Genomic DNA, 22,354 nt, shown 5'->3' with positions numbered 1-22,354 from the left:
GGTCGTCACCGACCCAACTACTAATCCGCCGGTTAGTGGCTTGACTATGGGAGAGCGGACGGGATCCCGTATTTTCCACTACCTTTGGTCGTATGTACTGGAGATAGTGGAATGATAGCCTATATGCACAGCGCGTGATACCTGTCAAATTTGACCATGAACTGTGAGGTCAGCGTTCTCACCCTGTACTTGTCGCCCTGTAGAGGTGCATTGCCTGTGTTTGTGGATGTTTATTATTGCGTTTTGAACTGCATGGTTCTGCCTGTAATGTTTTAATATTGTGAATTAGTTGATAGTCGCCATCATGTGTTTTGTAATTTACGTTGTTCTCATGCCAATGGTGTTGTGTTATTGTGCAATTTGTTGCCTTTTTCACCAACACAACTACAACTGACATCCCCAACCGCACCAACAATAACACTTGCAGCCTTGGTAGAACCACACAACTTATCGGATAATCCACTGAGATAATTTACCTCTCTCTTCATATTCATCATCGAACCCTTTGGGTTTTATTGACTCAATATTTCTTTTAATATGTGCTCAATTATCTGCCTCAACTGTCGTGTACATACCCTACATGCAAACTTGGTGATGCTCAGGTGCTCACTCAGTGAGAGACTCCACTAAACAGAGATCAAATGCCAAGGACAAAGACATGCCGCTCGATGCGTAAAAACCAAGTCTTGGTCTGTTCTTTGTAATGTTTCCGTAGCGATAAGAGAATTCTTCAATTACCAGCCTCATTTTGCAAGATAATTCTTTCCTCAGTGTCATGTCGGTCCATTCAATTCGTCCACAGTTGAATTTAGTCTCGGGGCTATCCACAGTGGTCCAGCAGCCGAAATTACAGCGGACAAACCAAACAAAATAGAGTGGTTGGGCCCGAGATCAGAGTTTTCACAGCAGCCTCAGGCTCAAAGAAACAGGCTCTCAGGGCCCCACAGCCAATCCTCTATAAAAATCTCTTCTCCCGCCGGCCATTTGGACTTTTTTTCTTTTCTTCTTCATGTCGACAATACTTCAGAGAATCATTTCTATAGTATTCGACCTTCTCTTGGTTCCCTAAAAGAGCCACAGATCCCACCCTGGTTGATGAGTGTATATCCTCGACACCCTAGAGTGAATACCTTGGTCCTCTCGCCCTGTCCGCAAGGATGGCGGTGGCTGTCTCGTGCAGCTGCTGTATAGAGAGTTTGTTTCCTCTTGATGATCTCGACCCCAGCTGTGGTCTGCCTTCGGGCGCGTGGCTGGGGTGGGTGTTGATGGACGTCTGACAGGCGTGTTTCTTTTTTCTCTTTTTCGTTGCTTGCTGGGGCTTGCCTTGGGAGTGAGGAAGACGATAGATAGATAGTGACAGTGACTGCACCCTTGACTCACTCTGAGATCTGCCATCTTACTCCGTGGCTTATTTCTATTTTTGTTCAAGGAAGAGGAATGAAGCCCAATACTCACCGCGATATACTAGCTTTAAGCTCTTGTGGATATAGCGGTCCATCATCACCGGCTACATACTTTGGTCAAGACATCAAAGTGTTGTGAACCCCATCTTGATTGTAAACTTGCATCTGTCGCAAATAAGCCATATCGCTTTGGCGACCGTAACCCCATGCATTTACATACACGTTGGCTGCGGTACTGTTCGTATTTATGCCCTGTGTCTCATTGGGAAGGCTCCAATCCAGCCCTCTGCTACATAGTACCAACCGGCATAGTTTATTTGTACCACTAGACCATGCTATCTGCTGCCGAAAATGCTCCTATACACGAACATGAAACAGACAGCAGAGTGTGATGCAGAAGATGTGCCTCCATTCACCCATGACAAATGATCACGTCGACCCAAGCAAGATCAGTGATGTAGCGCTTGCAGACAAGCGTGTGTCACGCCTGTACGTTAGAATGAATACCTGAGCCTTGGTGTAAATTATGACCAAATGGTGTTTAGCACATTTGCTATTCTCAGACAGGTCTCTCTACTCTTTACAGTGTGTTTGTTCGTGCGATTGACACAAGGTGAACAGAGCGACCATGAGTAGTGAACAACTGGCATTCACGTATAAAATCACACATCAGTCTCTAATTCAACCGAACTGAATCATCATCTCATCGAGAATTCACCAAAACCACATCAAACGCACACTAACTCAACAGAAACAAATCCAGCAATCATGTGTCACAAGAAGACTGAACTATGCGTGGCCTGCGGGTTTGACGCAGCCGCCAAGATCACCAAGTGCAAGGACGCCCCCGAGGACATCCACAAATGCAAGAATTTCAAGGAGGAGCCCGTCGAGGGAAACAATCATTGCAATGCTTGCGCCGATGACGTTCCCGGCGGGATACCACCCTGTGCCCGGTTCTAAGACTGTCGTCTGGCAGGACCAGAGGATATCGAGAGCAGGGCTCCTTTCATGGATGGAACATGTTACTAGACTAGGTAGACAGTAGATGTTGTCAATTTAAGAGGGAGTTCTTGCATACTTTTTTCCTACAATCTTCTCTTCATCGTAGACCGGTGTGATTTCCCACTGTCATAACTTATATCTCGAAATAGCATCCATAATACCATGATACTCGTCAAGATTATTCGATTTAGTGCAAGACATGGTTCTGATAACAAATTCTGAGGTATTTGACATGCATAAAGACATATCAAGCCGGAACAAAGAGAAAGATATTGTTCATATGATGAAATCTATTTGGCTCATAGTTTTGTTGGTGTTCGTGCGTGCACGCTTGAGGACAACTCGATTCCCGTAATCGAACAATATAATTCTCCTTGTGCACTTGTCCCGTTTCTTTGACAGTTGTTGCCCGTGCAGGTTCTAAGTTGTTATTGCAGGCAACAAAGAAAATATGAGTGCCAAGGTAGACAGGAATAGCAACAAGAGAAAACGCACATGTATATATTCCAGAACACCATCTCTCGATCTGTATCCTCATCACAAACTTCATATCAACGGTACAAGACAACACAAACACCAACAGCAATGTGCACCATCCCCGACGTTACAGATTCGTGTGGCCTATGCGACTTTACAGTCGTATACCCACTGGGACACTTCCTACCAAACGCCAAAGACAGATGTGTAAACTTTCACAGAGGACAGGATTGTGAGACCAAAGGCGTTCGAGAGGTTGAACGTCGCAACTGGCTCTGTCACAAATGCAGCAGAGATCCCAGCAAAAACATTTTCGCACACAGGGCTTATTCGAAGAGGTGATCAGTTCTTATTGAAGATGGCCTAGCTACTGATCAACTGAGATATCTATCAAGCCAATAATTAATTGTTATCATCGTTCATTGACTTGCTGACCGTGAAACCGATGGTTGAGCCACAACCTACATTTACCTATGTATAGAAGTAGCCATACGAATACTGCCAATCCGAGTCGGTCAAGCACTGAGAAGATACGAATGAACCATATAAGCTTATCATCAAACTGTATCCGGATCCACACACGCTCCTTGGCCTTCCCCATGCGCATCTTCGGTCCCTGTGAGACGATGATAGGGCTGGGCCGTGTTGATGATAGGTGCCACTTAGAACCCTGAATTATTGTTCATCAATTGAGCCTAGTGTAATCAGTGAAACAAACGACTTGTCTGTGCTAATCTAGTGCTGACTTATGCAATCCAAGTCCCCATATCAGACAAATCTATGTAGCTGTATTGGTAACCTATCAAGCCAGCTCTGGTGCTCAAGTTCACTCTAATGCGTCATCTCAATCGACATGAGAGGCTGACTGAGACCCGTCTTTGATGGAATAATAACTGTAGCCAGTCCAATGGTTGTTGAATAATCTGACAGCCTGTAATTACGTTGGCCTCTGCGCCGCAAGCTAAGCACTCAGCCCTGCCCCACCACTATGGAGATGTCCGCGGACGAGTCCGTCAGTGTCAGAAACATGATCTCCGATTGGCTGTAAATGCCCCAGATCCAAGGAGTAATATTGGTATAAGAAGATAACAGGAACGCAGGACAACGACTCGATATCTTCAACAACATCTTCAACTCCATACACTTTACTCAGACGCCTCCAAAGATAAACCAACCACCTATTTACCTCATCTATACACCATGCCTTGCCATCCTACTGAACCCGAGTTCGAGGTCCGTGACATTCCCAGTCTTCGTGGCTACGTCGCAATCGTTACTGGTGGTAAGTCATAATTCCTGGCCTTCCGATAAACAGAAACTGACCAGCTAGGAAACTCTGGAATTGGCTATGAGACCACTCTGCAACTCGCCCTCAAGGGTGCCCGAGTCTACATCGCCAGTCGTTCAAACGACCGCGTCAACAAGGCCATCGCAGAGATGCACAAGAACAGCCCCGATCTAGATCTACACTTCCTCAAGCTAGATCTCCAAGATATGCAAAGTATCAAGGATACCACTGCCGATTTTATGAGCAGAGAAAACCGCCTTGACATACTCATCAACAACGCTGGTGTAAGTCCAGTCACTTTAACAAAAGTTGCAAAGCTAAAAAGTCTTCCAGATTATGTCTAGTCCCTGGGAATTGACCAAAGATGGACACGAGATTCAGTGGCAGACTTGCTTCCTTTCGCATCACGCCCTCACGATGTCTTTGATGCCTCTTCTCGTAACAGCCGCTCAAGTCAGTGGACGAATGGATCGCGTGAGAATCATCAACGTCGCCAGCGACATGGCTCTCAGAATGGGACCCGAAGCCATTCACTACGATGATCCCAACCTCACTAATGAGACCGGAAAGCTGGCTCCATGGTATGCAGTACACTTTCATCATTTCTACAGTCAGATTGCTAACCATTAACAGGAGGAGATACGGTCACTGCAAGGAAGCCAGCATCATCGCTGCCAAAGCCATTACAGATCGTTACCAATCTCTCGGTGTCACAGCATACTCTCTCCACCCTGGCCTCGTCAAGTCCAACCTTCAGTCCCATAACCCTACTATGCTGGGCGCCATGTCCCGCATGATGTTCAAGGTCGGACCGTCCTCCACCCCTCTTGAGGGAGCCATGAACTCGCTCTTCTGCGCCACTAGCCACAAGGTCTACGAGCACGCCGGAAGATACTACGTCCCAGTACAGAAGCTTGACGACAGGGCAAACAAGTGGCTTGATGATGCTCAGGCTGTCAACAAGCTGTGGGACCTGGCTACAAGACAGTGCAGGGAACACGGATTCATCATCGACGATATGCCAGGATACTATAATTAGTATGCACATGGGCGTCACATGGGATGCAACATATTGGTGACATTTACTAGCATAAGCGAAAGTATGGATAGGAGTTAGGCTTGACTTGTCGATATCTCACGGAGATAGTTAATATACATGATCTAAAGTGCTTAGTCTTTCTCCAGCCCGACGAGCTTAAGAGACTCTGCCCACAGTCTGCCTTCTGCTTCTTCATTGTAGATCCATGATGCGTATCCTGGCGCAAAAGTCTCAGGATCAACGCCTGGCTTCAGTGGTGGTTCCTCATCACAATCTGCCAGATATCTCCCACCTCGGCCTTCCCAGTCTTTACTGAGTGCCGCATAGACCGTCGTCGCAGAACCTTGCTCAATATTCTTCATGTAATTGTCTGTGTCTCCTTTGACATCAATTTGATTGACATCGATATGACGAGCCAGATTAGTAAAGATAAAGCCAGGATGAACAGAGAGACCATGAAGGCCTTGACTTCCGTATCGTCTTTCCAGTTCGGATGCGAAGTAGATATTTGCTGTCTTGGATTGGGCGTAAGCGATCCAAGGAGAATAAGGTTCCTTCTCGAAGTTGAAATCATCGAAGCGAACACCTCCATATCGATGGCCCTTGGAAGAAAGAGAGACGACGCGGGAATGGAAGGATGGAGTCGAAGAGGCTAAAAGAGCGGGCTTCAGTAGCTCAAAGAGCAGGAAATGGCCAAGATGGTTGGTGCCGAACTGCGTTTCGAAACCATCCTCAGTTCGTCCTTCTGGAGTGGCCATTACGCCAGCGTTGAGAACGAGAATGTTCAGTTTCTCGCTTTTCTCCAAAAACTTCTTGGCAGCAGCTCGCACAGATGCAAGAGAGTCGAGCTGCAACTCGATACCGTATACAGGCGCAGAAGATTCCGCCTCAGGCCATGCTTTGATGTCTTTGATGGCCTCTTCAAGTTTCTCTGAAGTCCTTGCCGTGATATAAACGGTAGCTCCAGTTGCATGAAGAGTTTTGGCAGTCTCGAGACCAAGACCCGAGTTTCCACCTGTGACGAGGATGACCTTGTCGGTGAGTTTTCCTACCAAATCTTCGTCTTTAACGATCTGTAGGGCTGTTGGTCGGGCATCCCCGGGTCCTTGAAGGTTGGCGTGGGCTGCTGTATATCGAGGCATTTTCGTTTCTTAAGATATGTTTGGATTGGTATTGTGCTTGAATTGGTATTAAATATTTGGTTGGTGTTGAAGAGTGTATATTTTGCGACGAAGTGAAGTTAATTTATACTTGATAGTATCAACTCGACCATGTTCAGAAACCCCTGCACGATGACACGGCGTTATCCTTAACGCCGTACGAAGTCCCCAGAACTGCATCGTTAGGTTCTTTGGAAAATCGGTGTAGCCATTCGGTAGTTGTGAGGTTGTATTAGTGTTAGAGTTGAGATCCATTCTTAACTCCGAAATGGCTTACATCCGCGCTGCCTGCATGAATATTTAAACACCTGGTACCTGAATTCGTTATATGCAAGATTGATAGAGTCGATAAAGTGATGACGTGAGCCATTTCATCTGTGACAAGGTAAGCCACACAGTAAGCTAAGGTTTTAGATAGAGGAATTGCGGTTTGAACCAATACCATGGCTGGCGTGCACCCACAGACATATCACTTACTCAATCTAGATACGCCGCGGTACTAAAACTACAACCTCGGCAGTCACGGAGTTGAAAGTTTACGCGGTTTCAAACTGTGCACGGTTGTTCAGGCTATTTGGATTCTAGCAACTCATCAAGATTGAGTTCTACACCCTTAATTGCAGTGCTGGAGTTCCGTGGCTGCTTGAGAAGTCGCGCCATTATTAATAATACTGACACTTATGATGTGAATGAAAACAAGAGTATCAAGAAAATGTATTACAAATCATGTTCTAATTTCCATATTTCGCAAATTGAACTTCCGAAGATGCCGATGACGCACTACCCCTGGGCATGTGCTGTATACCCTCGGGCGAATCGCCCTCCGAACTCTCCCTGTCATGACCAGGGTACCTCTCACTGTGAACAGTAATCTCTGTTGTTTTAATCAGATCTGTCTCGTTGTTAAAGACACGATGACTTTCATCGCCCTTCCCAACACGAACTTCATAATCACCCGTGATCGTCCCCTGAGCGCTGGTGAACTGCTTTCTTCTGTTATGATTAATGGTCTCCAAGCCTATCTCGTCGGCATGCTGAGTAGTAGCGCCGTGGCTGGGTCCATATGAACTCTCGTTACGTCCTCTTGTGAGTTCGACGAGACGATTGAGTATACTAAACTCGAGCTTGAGCTTGACGCTGTAGACGAGCGGCTTCCATGCAGTTTGAATGTCGAAGAGGTTTGCAAACTCAAGCGCAAGAATAGAGACGTCAAGAAGGATGACCAGGACGTTGACGACGATCAGATGATTAAGCACCATCTTCGTCTTGGTATTGCCAATGCTTTTCTCTAGCCTTAGACGTTTGGTGGTCTCCCAGACGTAAAGACTCGAGATAATAAGCTCTTGTACAAAGAAAACGCTGAGTTGGATCTTTTCAAAGACCTCGTATGGCTTTTGGAAAGGTGTTGGGTTTGAGGAACCAACGCCGTAGACCAGGATGATAACAGGAAGATGCAACCAAAGCGCATTGACGACGATCATAGCCAAGACCATCTTCAACCAACGCTGGTTGTGCATCACAATATGTAGACGGGAGTATAGAACAACAGACTGTCCAGTGATCATAGTGCACCACCCGATAAGAATGAGCGTGGAGTAGATATACTTTTGCTCAGACAGGGATAGATGCAAGATGAGGTACCCAGTACCATTGAACGCGATGCCCCATGTTGCAATGACAAAACTCCAAAAGTATAGACCGCTGCGCTTTTTGAAGCTGCCGAATATGTAGGCGTTGAGCTCGAGGACATTGTAGAAGGCGATGCTGATGAAGACGGCGATTACGATGGCGACAGTGCCGCTCTTGGTGTTAACTCCAGCCATCTTTGGGGGTAGTGTTGCATCTTAGGGCGAGGAAATGGGGAATGATCGACGGTACAAGGGAATGGGGTTGAAGGAGCGACGAGATGTAAGCGCAGGCAGTTGAGCCTGGTAAGTGTTTGTGACCTTATGGTAAAGGACCAAGCGTTTGCGAAAGAGAACCGTGAAACAGGAATTCTTCGACATTGTTTGTCTTTATGTAAAGCACGACATACGGCACTGCATACGGCACTTCCCTCTTTCCTCAACGCCTCACACCACTTCAATGCATTTCATTTCCTTGGTGGCGGTCTCACTACGACCATCAGGTTTCCTCTACTCCGTACTACTCACGCAACTGGCAGTTGAGACCTTTTCTACCGGGTTCTTTGGTGCTGAGGAAAAGGAGGGGGCCAGCTAATCAAACTCAAACTTTAATCATCCCGCATACAAAGAATCCCTGCATCAGCACCAGGAGCATTGTCCATACTGCAATGTGGTATCATTATGACCGGGGCTTTTAGCAGCATGCAGAAATTAAATCGCTACCGAGGCTGTGGGAAAAAGGATATTCTAAATTCTTACAAGATCTTCAGTTTCGTGGATATCATCGAGAGTAGTTGGATAGATCTGCAAGATCGGATATGCGTACCGAATCCAACATCTCGGCAAGTTCCCTTTTGCCAAGTGTAAACACTGTCAACGTCAGGTCAAGCAAGATTCTTTCCGCTTTTCTTTCCGTTACGGCACTCGATTAGCAGGTGTCAGCAATAGCCGGCACCAGGAGTCTTTCCGCGCCGCAAGCCACAACTTCTAGAGCGTTACTAGTTTCGCCGTTGCTACCGAGTTCAGTTTTTCCCCGTAGTTCTTATTCTGTTGGGTAATTCGCTTCGAATAACAAATAATGCTCCTAGGATTAGAGTTGACAGTCATGCAATCTACGGCACGCCAAGTCACCGTTGTCACTAGTTCAGAGGCGCAGCCAAGCTGCAGCATTCAGGAGTGCCCAGGTCATTCTTGTTGGTTCACTTGAGTCGTTGGTTCACAAAGCTGAGACAGGGATGCAGTCCTCGCTTGATCGTACCAACATCCATCCATAATCGTCAGGTCACATCAGCTAGAAAACATGAACCTGGTTCTCGGAAGTATTGTCTCTCGATCCGCCCGATAGTCTAGAACCCCATTAATCGTAAGTTCCTCAAGGGTAGAAAGTCCGGCTTGCCAAACTCTAAATCGTGCCCTTCTCCCCGTAACCTACAAGGTGTATCCTGATGCCGGAGAGGTGATTGCTTCGGGTAATCTGGTGTTCCACTAGCTTAAGCTTAACCTTGTCGATCTTGTACGGTCTGGGCACACCAACCGACAGATCCCTGCACCCCTCACTTACTCCATCTTTAATGCCTCAACAGAGACTTGAGCAAGAGACAAAATAAACCGTCGATCGATAGAGACTTGGGTAGGCTAAGCATAACCTGTTTATTTTATGCGGCCTAAAGTTCAGAACCAAGATTTTGGTTGCTACCCAGTTTCTCACCCATGCCCTGCCCAGTTGTGATCCATGACACAGCGGAGATGATCAATTGTGGACAACGCTCTTCCAAGGCACATATTTAGTACAGCCTGACCATCCATCTTCCTCCTGCAGCTTGGCTTCCACACCACTCAGTTTCACCTCCACCTCCTCATTCGCCATGCCTTCCACCATTGCTCTGCTTGCTGTCGGGATTTGTGGCGTGGCAGCTGCCAAACTTCCCTCCACGGCTCAGGTCATTGATCAGAAGTCTTTCAACGTTTTGAAGGATGTCCCACCGCCTGCTGTGGCCAATGACTCACTGGTAAACCCCTCATTCTCAACGTTCTAGAAACTTGCTGATTCATCTCAGGTCTTTACATGGCCTGGAGTGACGGAGGAATCTCTTGTCAAGAAACCCTTCCATGTCTACGACGACGAGTTCCTCGACGTCATCGGAAAGGATCCCTCTCTGACACTTATTGCCACGTCGAAGAGTGACCCCATCTTTCACGAGGCCGTAGTCTGGTACCCACCTACTGAGGAGGTCTTTTTCGTACAGAATGCAGGAGCTCCCGCGGCTGGCACTGGTCTCAACAAGTCTTCCATCATCCAGAAGATTTCTCTCAAAGAGGCAGAGGCTCTACGCAAGGGAACTCTGGGCAAGGATGAAGTGAAGGTGACGGTTGTCGACACAGCCAACCCTCAAGTCGTCAACCCCAATGGTAAGTCTATCCAAAGCTGCCGGTACTCGTCGATGAGAGACTAATAGATGGAATTTAGGTGGAATTTACTACAAGGGCGAAATCATCTTCGCTGGTGAAGGCCAAGGTGATGAAGTCCCCTCGGCCCTCTACCGAATGAACCCTCTCCCTCCCTACAACACTAGTGGTAAGATCCAGTAGCTGCTTTCCAACAAGACACTTTACTAATAACCACAGTCCTCCTCAACAACTACTTTGGTCGCCAGTTCAACTCCTTGAACGACGTTGGCATCAACCCCAGGAACGGTGATTTGTACTTCACCGACACTCTCTACGGCTATCTTCAAGACTTCCGTCCTGTCCCTGGCCTGCGAAACCAAGTGTACCGATACAACTTCAACACCGGTGCTGTAACTGTTGTCGCTGACGACTTTACTCTTCCCAACGGTAAGCTCCTTTTCGGGTCTAATTTTCCCTGTTGCTGATTCATGTCAGGTATTGGCTTTGCTCCTGATGGTAAGCGTGTCTATGTCACCGACACTGGCATCGCTCTTGGCTTCTACGGCCGCAACCTTTCTTCTCCCGCTTCTGTTTACTCTTTCGATGTGAACGGTGATGGTACCCTTGAGAACCGCAAGACATTTGCCTACGTAGCTTCATTCATCCCCGATGGTAAGCTTCAACTATCCCAGAGTTATATGCTCTTGACTAATATCTCTAGGTGTCCATACTGATTCCAAGGGTCGCGTCTATGCTGGCTGTGGTGACGGTGTCCACGTCTGGAACCCCTCTGGCAAGCTCATTGGCAAGATCTATACTGGAACTACTGCTGCCAACTTCCAGTTTGCTGGAAAGGGAAGATTGGTTATCACCGGCCAGACTAAGTTGTTTTATGTTACTCTGGCCGCTTCAGGACCTAAGCTTTACGACTAGGCCCATCCTGCAGTAATATAGAAACGGACACTATGTCGTAATGACAGAGAATGACTAGTAATTATTAATTGATCCTCAAGTCTACAAAGTCTGTTGTAACGTGACCCCAATGTTCAAGGCAATTTCTGTCTAGCGGTGGTTCCATGAAGATCAATCGGAGTATATGGAGGAGGTGCTATCGGTGTTCCTCCTAATTCATCCGGAGGGTTTACCTCTCTCGAATCCAAATGAGGCGGTTCCAACATGTACTTCGGTGGTGCTTTCGACCTTTCCCTTCGTCGCCAGAGGTAAAATGCTGCGACCAAAACCCCAAGCCCAACCACGCCAACTCCGATGCCAATGCCAGCTTGCGCTCCCTTCGATAGCCCCCCTCTAGAGTCTGACTCCATGTTGGGTTGGGAAGTTTCTGTTGAAGATGCCAATTCTGTATCTGTAGTTGTCTCGAATTTCTCCAACCCGGCAAGCTGGAACATAGGTGCATGTATTGTGATGCTTCCAATCGTAGTCGATCCCGGCCCTAGCCATTGAGTCGGCGCCTTCAAATCATTTAGAACAGTACTGCCCGATTTGCACGAGAACATCTGTATCCTGCCTCTCGAGAAGATACTCCTACAAGTTTGTGCTCCTTCATATTTGGCACATTCGTAGTGGCTATGTTGATGTCAGTTCCAATTAACCTTGGCAGTTATCAAGTTATAGTTACGATGGGCAGCACCCTCTGACAAACTCATCGTCATGGACTTTGAATTGGAACTCGAAATCACTTTTTGTTGTGCCTTCGGCTGAGCATGCAACCGTATAGCCTTCGGGGCATGTGTCGGCCGGTTTATAGATACCCCAACCACTGAGAGGCGGGTCAAACACGTTCGGCGGTTTCGCTGGAGGCCAGCACAATATATCTTCGCGGCTATCAATCTCCAGAAGTTAGTCTAAAGGTAGCTGCGTCGGTAGTGATAGACTTACTGTGGTGGGATCGGCAGTGTTGCACTTTTGACCTTGCGATGCTACAGTGCAACTAGAGCAATCGGGTAGATATAACTGATTGCAACGGCTCGGGAATGTCCATATCTCTGTCAGAGGGCCCAAGATTGTTCGGTTATCTGGCATTTTGAATCTGTGGGAGATACAGGATGTTTATAATTTTACAAGAACCACAGTGGTTCTGAAGTTTTAAGATAACCTAGTGATCGATCGTATTGCAGTCTCAAGTAAAGTGAACAAGAAGAAGAGGGGAAAGATGAAAGACATCAAGCAGCGAGCGGTTGGTATCTGCTTTCCTTTGGCCCCCAATACGCCAAATAACAAAGATGCCTTGCGAGAGTCCCAATACCAATAGAGAGTCTTGGCTGAATTACAGCGCATATTAATTAAGCATGGAAACAAGGTCGGAGATATCCCAATTCGGTGATGAGCAGCATCCAAGTCATGAACACAATGCTGATTGGACCAGAAGCCTCAAGCTTGCATACCATAGCCGAATGAAAGAAATCAATCTGAAGCAACCAACATAGAGTTGCAGGGGCTGGAAGGTGGGTAGCAAAAAAATAGGGACTTGAAGCAATCCAGACGAAATTATTAGACCACTCTTAGGCTACATAAGCACTAAGAATGATCTAACATTTATGTTGACTACTAAATCAGTGTCGATTTTTATGCAACCCGCCTGGCTGGGAATGTTCAGTTGCTGACCAATATTTGAGGCGCGGTTGAGCATATATGAGGTCATGGCATGCTATTCCACTGATTGCAAGTATGATACTGTTCAATGCCTTGCATTGCTTCGGCCCAGGGATCGTGTCATGAAGCCTTGGCTCCTTGGCATGGTAAGCTCACGGATTGTTCATGTGTCTTCCATTTTGGAAAAAATATTGTTAATGACTTCTGTCATCTGCATGCCTTATATAAGGTCTTCCTTCCATTTATGTCTTCCATTACACGAAGTCCATTCAGAGAACCCGCTATCCTAATCAAGTATCTTACCACGGTTCCCCACACTCGGCTTGTTTACACACTTCGGGGCATAGCGTACTGTAACCGAAAACCCGTCATTGGTCTAGGGCAATAAAGTGAGGTAATGGAATTCATCTCTATGGGTCCGGAATTAGGAAGAGTTTTCGGTATGGATCTCAACGCCTCGAAACATTGGACGAGATGAAGTCCCCCGAACGATTGGCTCCATATTCTTCTTGGCTGCTTCGAACTTGGACTTGGCATCATCAAACAGAAACTCTTTTGATCGTTAGCCAAGAGATCTGGCCAAGATGACTATACTTACAGAGCCAAAACCGATGACTATGGATGATAAAGCGACAGATGAGTCCTCGATAGGTTCGTTACACGCAGAACTAACACCAAAACAAACTGACCGACAATAGGCCAACCCGTCGTCGTGCAATGGTCAGGCCCAAACGATCCCGAGAACCCATATAACTGGTCCGTCAAGAAGAAATGGTTTGCAGTAGGCCTAGGTCTTTTCGCAACTTTCATCTCAATGATGAACGGCACAATCATCACAACAGCCCACGAAGCCATCGGTGAAGACTTCAACGTTAGCGATGAGAACTTTCCGCATTCTTACTGGCCCGTTACATCGTGGGGACTCGGCGGCGCCATTTTCTCCCTGGTACTACTCCCGATTATGGAGGACTTTGGCATGAGGATCGTGTTCCTCTTGGTTTATACCGTGTTCCTGTGCTTTCTGATACCAGTTGGCACGGCGCCAAACTACGAGACGCTCATCATCACAAGATTCTTCAGTGGTGGGTGTTGTACTATCCTCGCCAACGCCGTAGCAGGGATTATTGGAAATGTCTTTGCCACGGATCGAGCACGAACGATACCCACGGGGCTGTACATCATGATTTATCTGAACTCGAGCAGTCTTGGACCTGTTGTGGGAGCTGCCATTTTCCAATACCTCCCTTGGCGGTGGATTGGATACATCGAACTTATCTGGACAGGAGTCTTCTTCCCTATCTTCATCTTGGCTTTGCCTGAAACGAGAGCATCTGCAATCTTAACTGCACGAGCCAAAAAGCTAAGAAAACAGGGACAAAACACATACAGTCAAACAGAACTTGACTCCAAGTCCATTATGCACGACATATGGATCAGCATCCAGAGACCTCTCTACATGCTCTGTACAGAGAGTGTGGTCGCAATCTCTACCATCTGGACAGCTTTCAGTCTAGGTGTCATTTACGTGTTTACCCAATCCGTCGAACAAGTTTTCAGCGAGCTATATGGATGGAACGCCGTCGAAGCAGGTTATGTGCAAGCTTCTATAGTTATTGGCGAGATTCTTGGCTTTGGACTTTGTGTCTTGACAAACAATTGGTATTACGCCTCAGCATCGCGCAACAAAGAAGAGCCCGGCACGCCTATACCCGAAGCTCGACTTTACGTCGCTGTCATTGGAGGCTTTATTGGTGTAACCGGGGGCATGTTTGTGTACGCTTGGACAAGCTTTTCATGGGTGACATGGGTCGGTCCTGCGTTCGGTTTGATGCTGGTTGGGCTTGGAACGGAAGCTGTTGTTGTTAGTATCGCGAATTACTTGATCGATGCTTATAGCAACTATGCTGGAAGTGCAATTGGAGCTACTATACTGGGAGAGAACCTTGGTGTTGCTTTTTTGCCGCTTGCTTCGAGCAGTATGTATACCAACTTGGGTTTCCATTGGGCTAGTTCCCTTCTGGGATTCATCTCGTTGGTTTTGGCAGCAGCACCAATTGCCGTTTTTATCTGGGGCAAGGAGATCAGAGCTCGAAGCCCGTTTATGAAATCGGCTATGTCAAAGCCTATGGAGTTTACCATGACTCCATTGGAATAGGCAACATGTCACACGGCTGTATGAGCCTCGTATAGTATATATAGCTAGGTTGTGATGGACGAGCACTAATAGACTACTTGTAAGAAAGAATGTATTGATATATCTTGTTCAGGTTCTGCAAAGATATACATCTGGAAATGAGTATCTACCTTGTAAGCCCAACGTGATAAAATGCTCTACATCTAGGCAAGACCCTTTGCAACAACAAAGCTGACATCGTCCGTAAAACTCTTATCGGCATCAAAATCGTGGACACCACCGTTGGACGCAGCGTAACCCTTGTTATTGTAGTGTCGGAAGTAGCGAGTTGGATAATTCCAAGATCGAATCGAGCTTCCTTGGTTGTTCAAACCCTTCTGTGGACAAAACGTAGCGTCTTCGTTAAACGCTTTGGTTCCATCGTTCTTGTTCACAACGAGAGTGAACGAGAAATGCCTGAGGAAACTTCCAGGTGTATCGACGGACTCAAATGATACACAACCGCTGTTGGCAAGACCGGTACGGACAGTCCAGCTAGCCTGCTTCCTAAGCGCGGCCGTGCTAGAGGCACTGACAACCTGTGTGTTGACATCTGAGTTGGTATGCGCGAGGTAGCGGTCTGTATAACCTGATGTTGTGACCTTCAATGATACAGATGATCCAACTGAGAGAGTAGTACCACTTGTCATGGATGTTGTGGCATATTTTGCAGCCACGATATCAGCCTGCACAGCATTCTCAGTGGCGTCGGAAGGATAACCAGACGTCATGACGCCCTCGTAAAAGGTACCTTGCGCACCAACACTGTTGTCGCCGCCGATGCCCAAAATGATGGCGCCTTCCTTCTTCATTGGGTTGTATCCTCCGTCAGGATATGCGCCGTTGTAGAATGTAGACAGACCGCCAGACGCAGCATTTCCTCCTCGGATTGACCATGTGCCAGGCTTGCCCTTGACAACTGCACTGATGAATCTATCATTGATGGACGGGTCTGCAGCATTGTTCTTTGGGTTCTTGCCAGAAAAGAGGCCATTTTCGAGATCTGCCATGATCCAAGGTCCTTTACCGGAACCGGATCCCCAGACAGTGTTGTCACCGAAGTAGATGGCCTCCATGTGACCATTGCCTGTATCTTTGCTGTTGGTTTCGGCATTGCCGTAGTCGAAGCAGCAACCCCCATTGTAGTGTGTACCATCGAGGACAGCGTACATGCCCTCTGGCTTATCACCTGTAGCGGAACCGCTAACATGGTTGTTACGGTATCCAGTTCCAGGAGAGATGAAGACGCCATACGCCTTCTTCCCGTTGAGGGTCACTGGTGCACCATCAGCACTCGCCAAGTTGTCGTACCCATTGGCTTCTGGACCCTTGAAGCCACCAGGGGGTGCTTGGGTCAAGTGATTGCTGCGACCAGATTGGTCATAAATGATGGTGATGAGACATGTGGTACCGCTGCAGAAGGTGTCTTGTGCAGAAGCATCCGCGACGCCACCCTTTGATAGAGGCCTGATGTCTGTAGTTGAGCCATCAGATGCACGCTTGATCTGGTAGAGTCCACCATTGTAGTTGCTGTATAGAGACCGGGTAGTGCTGTGTGCAGCGATACAGGGTGTGCCACCACTGTTGTAGATATCGCATGGTCCAGCGACAGCAAGACGTGCCGTGGTAACGATACCAAGAGCGAGAATGCTTTGTAACTGCATTATTGCGTAAGAGATTTGTCAGGTTTGAGGAGACGATATTAGTGACTTGAAGAAGTATTTGATCCAATGCAGAGGCACAATGGGAGAATGAGCCTTGGTAGCTATGGTATGTCTTGAACATAGGGCTTTTATATAGAAATTCCTGGAATAAGAAGCCGTATCAGCCGATCCTAAAGTCGCCTCGTATTGTTTCTCCTCAAGATAACCAACCACCTTCCAATTCTGATATAGAACCATCCACGTGGACCTTTTCGACGACGACATCGCAACCCATCGTCAAGAATAATGCCGAGAAATACATTGAACTTCATCCCATTTGCTCGCTTCTTTCCATTTCGTGGGGTATATCGATCGGGATCCGGGGGATCGTCCGAAAAAGGGACATGGCTCGGGCCTTACTGCAACCCCACAACGGCAAGGAAGTGCCGAGTCTGATGCGATCGAACCAGAGCCCAAGAGTGACCAGACCAGACGAGCAAAAGGCCTCCAATGACAGTAAGACTCTGTGGCCTATTTGGGTATGTTTCGGAACGACACTCGTTGTCGCCAATTATGAGCAGATGGACTGACGCAAGGATGAGTGCTTCTACGTGAATGGAACCGTAGCTTCGGCTAAGGGAATCGGGAAATTTGACACCGAACATTGAGAGTGCGGAATGTGAGTGACCTAAAGATTGATTGGTGGCATCAAATGGCATAAATGGTGCAGCAACTATCACTAATGTCTCGTATTTCCCATCATGACAAACGCGCAGCTGTCACTGGATTAAAGTATCTCCATGCAACTTTGACGCCACATATATAAGTTTATCCATCCATTTATTCCCATGTAGTCTCTCAAATAGTGTTGCTAGTCTGGTCCAACCTATGTGACTATAAATGTCATGCGCCAAATTCCCAGCAAAAATAACAAGTCCTTCCTGATGCCCCAGTCATTACGAGTAATGTCCCAAACTTAATATCTTTGCGCCCTGAAGCCGCACCAATACAAGATATTGTCCATAGCGATATCAACCTGCCTTGTCCCAAAAGCCTCCAATAAAATCCTGTACATCTTTCCACAGAGCATCAGGCTCCTCAAGTGCAGGAAAGTGTCCACCCTTTTCATGCATACGATACCATTTGACCTGCTCGGTCTGCTTAATCCACCTCTCAGGTGCAGTGACAAGATCCTTCTTAAAGCAAGAATAGCCCAAGGGCACTTTGATGTCCTTCCAACCGGCCATGAGAAGCTCGGGATTCTCAAAGGCCATGCGATGTACGTATATCGAGGTTGGGTAGCTGCGAGTGAACCAGTATAGCGCCACGTTTGTCAAGATTAAATCGCGGTCTGGAGCTCTGTCAGACCATTGAATCATCTTGTCTCCAACCCAGGCAAGAAGTGCGACAGGGTTAGTTCCGACAAGATAGCCTGCTGAAGCTGGTCTCGTGCCGTCTAGCTGGATGAACGCAGTGCCTGTCTTGCTAAACTCGGCGAGTCTACCAAAAGCCGCTACTTCGTCAGGACTGTAACGTCCTTCTTTGATACCAGCCTCAACATCTTCTCCAGCTGGAGGCATGACGTTCAGCATGTTCATGTGAACGAGCTTACACGCTGGGTCAATGTTGGCAATGACAGGTGCTGTCCAGCCGCCAAAATCACCACCTTGTGCAACATACCCTATCTTACCAAAGCCCAGGGAGTGCATCATCTTGGACATGAGGCGTGCATTGTCGGTGTGTGCGAATTCTTTGTCAAGAGGTGGTGCGTCTGAGAGTGGATATCCAATGTGATGGGGGACAATAATGTGATAAGGGAGAGTTTCAGGACTGTAATCGCTTTGGAGTTTTTGAAGAATAGGAAGGTATTCGACGACGGATCCTGGCCAGCCGTGTAGGAACAGGATAGGAATTGCAGATGGATTCTTGGAGAATAGGGCGAAGAAGTTGATCATGTACGATTTTGAGTCATCGTCGGTGACAGTAATGTTATACTGAGGGATGGAATTTAATGTGGCCTCCCACTTTCTCCTGGAGGTAATCAGTTAGTAAAAAACCTAGTTGACTGTTATGAGATGTGGACTTACCAGTCGTAGTCGTTTTCCCAATAGTTCACCAAATCCATGAGTTCATTTCGTGGGATCCCAAAGGAGCCATCGTCACGACTGTTCCAAACATTGGGCTCGGGAACAGGTGATAGCTTGAGAAGCGTCCTGAGTCGCTCAATCTCACTGTCGGGGATGGAAATAGTGGATGCTGTCAGATTTGCTGACGCAGGGACGGGGTGAGGAAGGACGCTAAAGGCAAGAGAACTCATAATGAATGGGGGGGAGTGAACGTGATAATGACACTGCAAATGATGAAGAAGAGTTATGGGTTAATTAAAGTGGAAGTCAAGAGTTTGTGAATTCCAATCTTTGAGCGACTCTTTATAGGGACATGTTTTGTTTTGTCCATCTTGCTAGTGTGAAGTTGAAGCATTTGGCTGTCAGATTCTGGAACTTTCGCGAAACCACTTTTCTATACTAGAGAGTTCTCCAACTAGTCACTATGAGACATTTCCCCAAGAGGGCATTTGGAGCGACAAAGATTCTGCGTCTGTAGTTAGGCGTTCGACGATGTTTATACCCCAGCAGCTCCTTAGCAAATAGCCCTGTTAACCAAAACAATTAGAAAAGCAGAACAAAAACAACAGCTATCAACATCAGTTGAAACTCTGGTCTAATAATCCCCGCTGCAGAATCCGTCGCCGAAGCTGTTGTCGTCTCAGCAGCAGTCGTCGCGGTTGAAGCTTCGTCAGAAGTCGACTCTGCAGCGGCTCCAATCGGTGTCTTCAAAAGGGTCATGGCTCCATCGTAAGTCCCCGGAAAATTACAAGCAATAAATCGAGTTGATGACTGCGATGTGTCCTTGTAGTCAAATATCTTGTGCGTCACACATGTTCCCATACTGAAGAGCGAACGTTAGTTTGTGTTGCAGTTTGCTGTAGACAACTTACCAAGACACTGTGGAAATACGAGCAAATGCAGTTGCACCGACACAGCGAGTGAAAATGAGATCGCCGCAACCTGCCCAGATGCCACTCAAGGCGAATAAACCGTCAACACAAGCGGCAGTGTCTACAAAAGGGTCAGTATTGGACAGGCCATTCCATTTCTAGGGCTGTTCATACAAAATCCCTCTTTCCCTTCAATCTTGCCATATCCTATTGACCACCGGTTTTGAGGGTACGAAGTGCTGACGATGGTGTGAAAAGATGTAACGGCGCGATCTTCAAGGCTAGGGGGTTCCGTGATTAGTGGGCAGGCGGTTGTTCGTGTCGCTGTTGCAGTATCAGTCGCGTGCGACACTTGAACTAGAAGCAACGCCAGTAATGTTTGTAGTAGCATTTTGTCTGTAGGTACGTGCCAAAGGAGTTGCTCTTTGAGATGGACAGGAATACTGGCTATATTTATGCACAGGTCTTTTCAGTGGCTTGGGCCAGAACAGGGCTGAAAGTCTTGGCTGGCTTGAAGGGAAAGGAATTGTTGGTCTGGAACTTTCAGCTGAGGTTGGTCTAAGACGTGGCAACACACTTTTCAGCACAGGGAACAGGGGTAGTTCCTCAAGAATCTTGGCAAACAACTTCATTTGGGTAGTGGACAGCATAGAGAAGTAACATCTCATTCTAGTCGTATCTTTCTAGTGTTAAAAAAATTACACTTTGCATATTCATTCCATGAAAGATTCTGCGCTGTCCGTTCATTGGAAATAAAGACTAATATGAGTGTACTGTCTGACTGTCTACTCTGTAAGTCCTGCTGCAAGGGTGCTCAGTACAGAGGTTCGGCTACATGCGCCACCACCGTTCTGGAGCGACCTCATTGCTTTATTGCACATTTTATTGGCTTGGCATAAAGGTCCCTGCACAAGGGTGAGTATTTGATGGTTGTTCAAGATTTTCAAGTCTAATACTGACTCTGTTTCTCGTTTCAGGATAGTAAGATGCATTAAAATGTTAATAACAAGTACGATTATATCCTTAAAGCCACTTTAGAATAGTGCCATAGCGACGTATGCAACAACAACCATAGATGCCAAAATGGAACCGGAAACCACCTTGCCTGCACTGCTATCACTGTCCCCGTACCCAATGTTGGACGGGTTACTCTCGAACCCAACAGTGCGCTCCCACGAGGGCGTACTCTCATTAAGACTCAGAGCATCAGAATGGTACTCATCCACAACTCCAGCGAAACGAACTGAAACATAGCCGACAACCTCGGGAACGCCACCCACCGGTTGGCCAGTCATGTTAGATTGCCGGTAGGGCTTGGCATAGAAGATACCACCCACAGTCAGGTTGGCTGTCTTGTCGTCAAACTGCATGCTAACCTCGGGTAACTTGTAGTCGTCCCAATCCTCTGCAAAGTACGACTCAAAGGTGGTCATAAAGAATCTATAATCATTGGTCCATTCAGTGGAATTGCAAGTTGGCATGGTGATATTCTTCCAGGCCGATGCGCTTCCGCTATCTCCATTGTTCAATACAGTTCCGTTGAGACTGTAAGCTCCGCTTGAAGCCTGAGTGGTCGTGAAGTTGAATTTAGGAGCGAAAGATTTGTTATGGGGACGCCAGTAGCCACCAGGAGTTGGGCTGGATACAAGTCAGCAAGACAATACTAGTTTCGAGATATGAAGAGACGTACTCGTCCGAAAAGATAGGGAATGACAGATTGTTCTTCTTATACATAAAGTCCTGCGGCAACGAAGACACATTGAATGACGACGAAGTTTGCGGCAAGAGTGTCAGCCAGAAGATGACAGAATTGTTTCCAGAGTTCCAGGTACCACTCTCAAGAACACTGAGGATAGCGTCGTACTTGAAGGTGGTTGTAAAGTTCCTAAGCTCCGGGCATACTTCGTCGGAAGGGGTGAGATATTGATAAGCGAACTCAATATCAACCTCTGCAGTGGCATTGTAGTATCTATGAGGGTTAGTCAAATGCTCGATACTATTTGAGGACATGAGACCCACGATCCAACCCAGGTGTAAAAGCTGCCCAGGCCCGTTACATTACTTGGACGAAAGTTATCAGCAGGGTCATATTTTTCATCATCCTTGGCAAGACCTAGTGTCAAGAGACAGCACAAAATGACTTGCAGGACTATGCGTTTAGCAGCCAACATTGTATTGTGGCTTATAAGGCTGAGATAGCTTGTTAGGTAGTAAAAGATGACCTGGCAAGGAAAGCGGGAAAAGCGCGCAGAATGCCACTACGTTTATGTATAATGCACACCTTCCAGAGGCACAGCACATTTTAATTTCGCTAACGGGCCTTTCTCTTGTCGTTTTACCAGTGTGGGGGGTTTCTTCAGTGCTATAATAAGGGGTCAATGTCACTATTGGTCTGCTGATGGCTGAAGGATTAAACTCCACTGGACTGGGGCCGATAACCGACTTGGCTGCTTGGCTTTCAAGGTCCGAGACCAAATGATATTCTGAAGAACTGTCACTTTTTAATGTCCAGGACTTTTATCAGGTCGCAAGATATGATAGTTGG

General features: G+C 47.1%; 11 protein-coding genes across 11 annotated transcripts, besides 1 other annotated feature; 4 read left to right on the top strand and 7 right to left on the bottom strand.

Annotated features, from left to right (window-relative positions):
• Position 1: 1 nt before the first annotated feature.
• Positions 2-99: a repeat region.
• A 2,072-nt stretch (positions 100-2,171) lies between these two features.
• Positions 2,172-2,366, top strand: FPSE_04554 (uncharacterized protein; the record flags this gene model as incomplete). The annotated part of the gene is made up of 1 exon (XM_009257672.1): positions 2,172-2,366. The coding sequence occupies one exon, from the start codon at positions 2,172-2,174 to the stop codon at positions 2,364-2,366; it is 195 nt and encodes a 64-aa protein (XP_009255947.1).
• A 1,719-nt stretch (positions 2,367-4,085) lies between these two features.
• FPSE_04555 (uncharacterized protein) lies at positions 4,086-5,212 on the top strand (the record flags this gene model as incomplete). Its single annotated transcript, XM_009257673.1, has 4 exons — positions 4,086-4,167; positions 4,216-4,457; positions 4,507-4,754; positions 4,807-5,212. 4 exons carry the CDS (start codon positions 4,086-4,088, stop codon positions 5,210-5,212), a joined length of 978 nt encoding a protein of 325 aa, XP_009255948.1.
• A 131-nt stretch (positions 5,213-5,343) lies between these two features.
• Positions 5,344-6,354, bottom strand: FPSE_04556 (uncharacterized protein; the record flags this gene model as incomplete). Its single annotated transcript, XM_009257674.1, has 1 exon — positions 5,344-6,354. The coding sequence occupies one exon, from the start codon at positions 6,352-6,354 to the stop codon at positions 5,344-5,346; it is 1,011 nt and encodes a 336-aa protein (XP_009255949.1).
• A 749-nt stretch (positions 6,355-7,103) lies between these two features.
• FPSE_04557 (uncharacterized protein) lies at positions 7,104-8,195 on the bottom strand (the record flags this gene model as incomplete). Its single annotated transcript, XM_009257675.1, has 1 exon — positions 7,104-8,195. One exon carries the CDS (start codon positions 8,193-8,195, stop codon positions 7,104-7,106), a length of 1,092 nt encoding a protein of 363 aa, XP_009255950.1.
• Positions 8,196-9,862: 1,667 nt separating this feature from the next.
• Positions 9,863-11,318, top strand: FPSE_04558 (uncharacterized protein; the record flags this gene model as incomplete). Its single annotated transcript, XM_009257676.1, has 6 exons — positions 9,863-10,006; positions 10,055-10,406; positions 10,465-10,572; positions 10,623-10,832; positions 10,881-11,057; positions 11,107-11,318. 6 exons carry the CDS (start codon positions 9,863-9,865, stop codon positions 11,316-11,318), a joined length of 1,203 nt encoding a protein of 400 aa, XP_009255951.1.
• A 113-nt stretch (positions 11,319-11,431) lies between these two features.
• On the bottom strand, positions 11,432-12,425 carry FPSE_04559 (uncharacterized protein; the record flags this gene model as incomplete). Its single annotated transcript, XM_009257677.1, has 3 exons — positions 11,432-11,969; positions 12,022-12,233; positions 12,282-12,425. The coding sequence occupies 3 exons, from the start codon at positions 12,423-12,425 to the stop codon at positions 11,432-11,434; spliced, it is 894 nt and encodes a 297-aa protein (XP_009255952.1).
• Positions 12,426-13,579: 1,154 nt separating this feature from the next.
• On the top strand, positions 13,580-15,150 carry FPSE_04560 (uncharacterized protein; the record flags this gene model as incomplete). Its single annotated transcript, XM_009257678.1, has 2 exons — positions 13,580-13,646; positions 13,694-15,150. The coding sequence occupies 2 exons, from the start codon at positions 13,580-13,582 to the stop codon at positions 15,148-15,150; spliced, it is 1,524 nt and encodes a 507-aa protein (XP_009255953.1).
• Positions 15,151-15,332: 182 nt separating this feature from the next.
• FPSE_04561 (uncharacterized protein) lies at positions 15,333-16,832 on the bottom strand (the record flags this gene model as incomplete). Its single annotated transcript, XM_009257679.1, has 1 exon — positions 15,333-16,832. One exon carries the CDS (start codon positions 16,830-16,832, stop codon positions 15,333-15,335), a length of 1,500 nt encoding a protein of 499 aa, XP_009255954.1.
• Positions 16,833-17,842: 1,010 nt separating this feature from the next.
• FPSE_04562 (uncharacterized protein) lies at positions 17,843-19,128 on the bottom strand (the record flags this gene model as incomplete). The annotated part of the gene is made up of 2 exons (XM_009257680.1): positions 17,843-18,842; positions 18,899-19,128. The coding sequence occupies 2 exons, from the start codon at positions 19,126-19,128 to the stop codon at positions 17,843-17,845; spliced, it is 1,230 nt and encodes a 409-aa protein (XP_009255955.1).
• A 352-nt stretch (positions 19,129-19,480) lies between these two features.
• On the bottom strand, positions 19,481-20,200 carry FPSE_04563 (uncharacterized protein; the record flags this gene model as incomplete). Its single annotated transcript, XM_009257681.1, has 3 exons — positions 19,481-19,760; positions 19,810-19,930; positions 19,984-20,200. The coding sequence occupies 3 exons, from the start codon at positions 20,198-20,200 to the stop codon at positions 19,481-19,483; spliced, it is 618 nt and encodes a 205-aa protein (XP_009255956.1).
• A 643-nt stretch (positions 20,201-20,843) lies between these two features.
• On the bottom strand, positions 20,844-21,980 carry FPSE_04564 (uncharacterized protein; the record flags this gene model as incomplete). The annotated part of the gene is made up of 3 exons (XM_009257682.1): positions 20,844-21,447; positions 21,500-21,778; positions 21,829-21,980. 3 exons carry the CDS (start codon positions 21,978-21,980, stop codon positions 20,844-20,846), a joined length of 1,035 nt encoding a protein of 344 aa, XP_009255957.1.
• Positions 21,981-22,354: the final 374 nt, after the last annotated feature.

The sequence above is a fragment of the Fusarium pseudograminearum genome, chromosome 2 (assembly GCF_000303195.2).
Source record: "Fusarium pseudograminearum CS3096 chromosome 2, whole genome shotgun sequence".
Lineage (NCBI taxonomy): Eukaryota > Fungi > Ascomycota > Sordariomycetes > Hypocreales > Nectriaceae > Fusarium > Fusarium pseudograminearum.
Note: the sequence above shows the minus strand (reverse complement) of the source record. Positions and strands in the feature narration are given on the sequence as shown.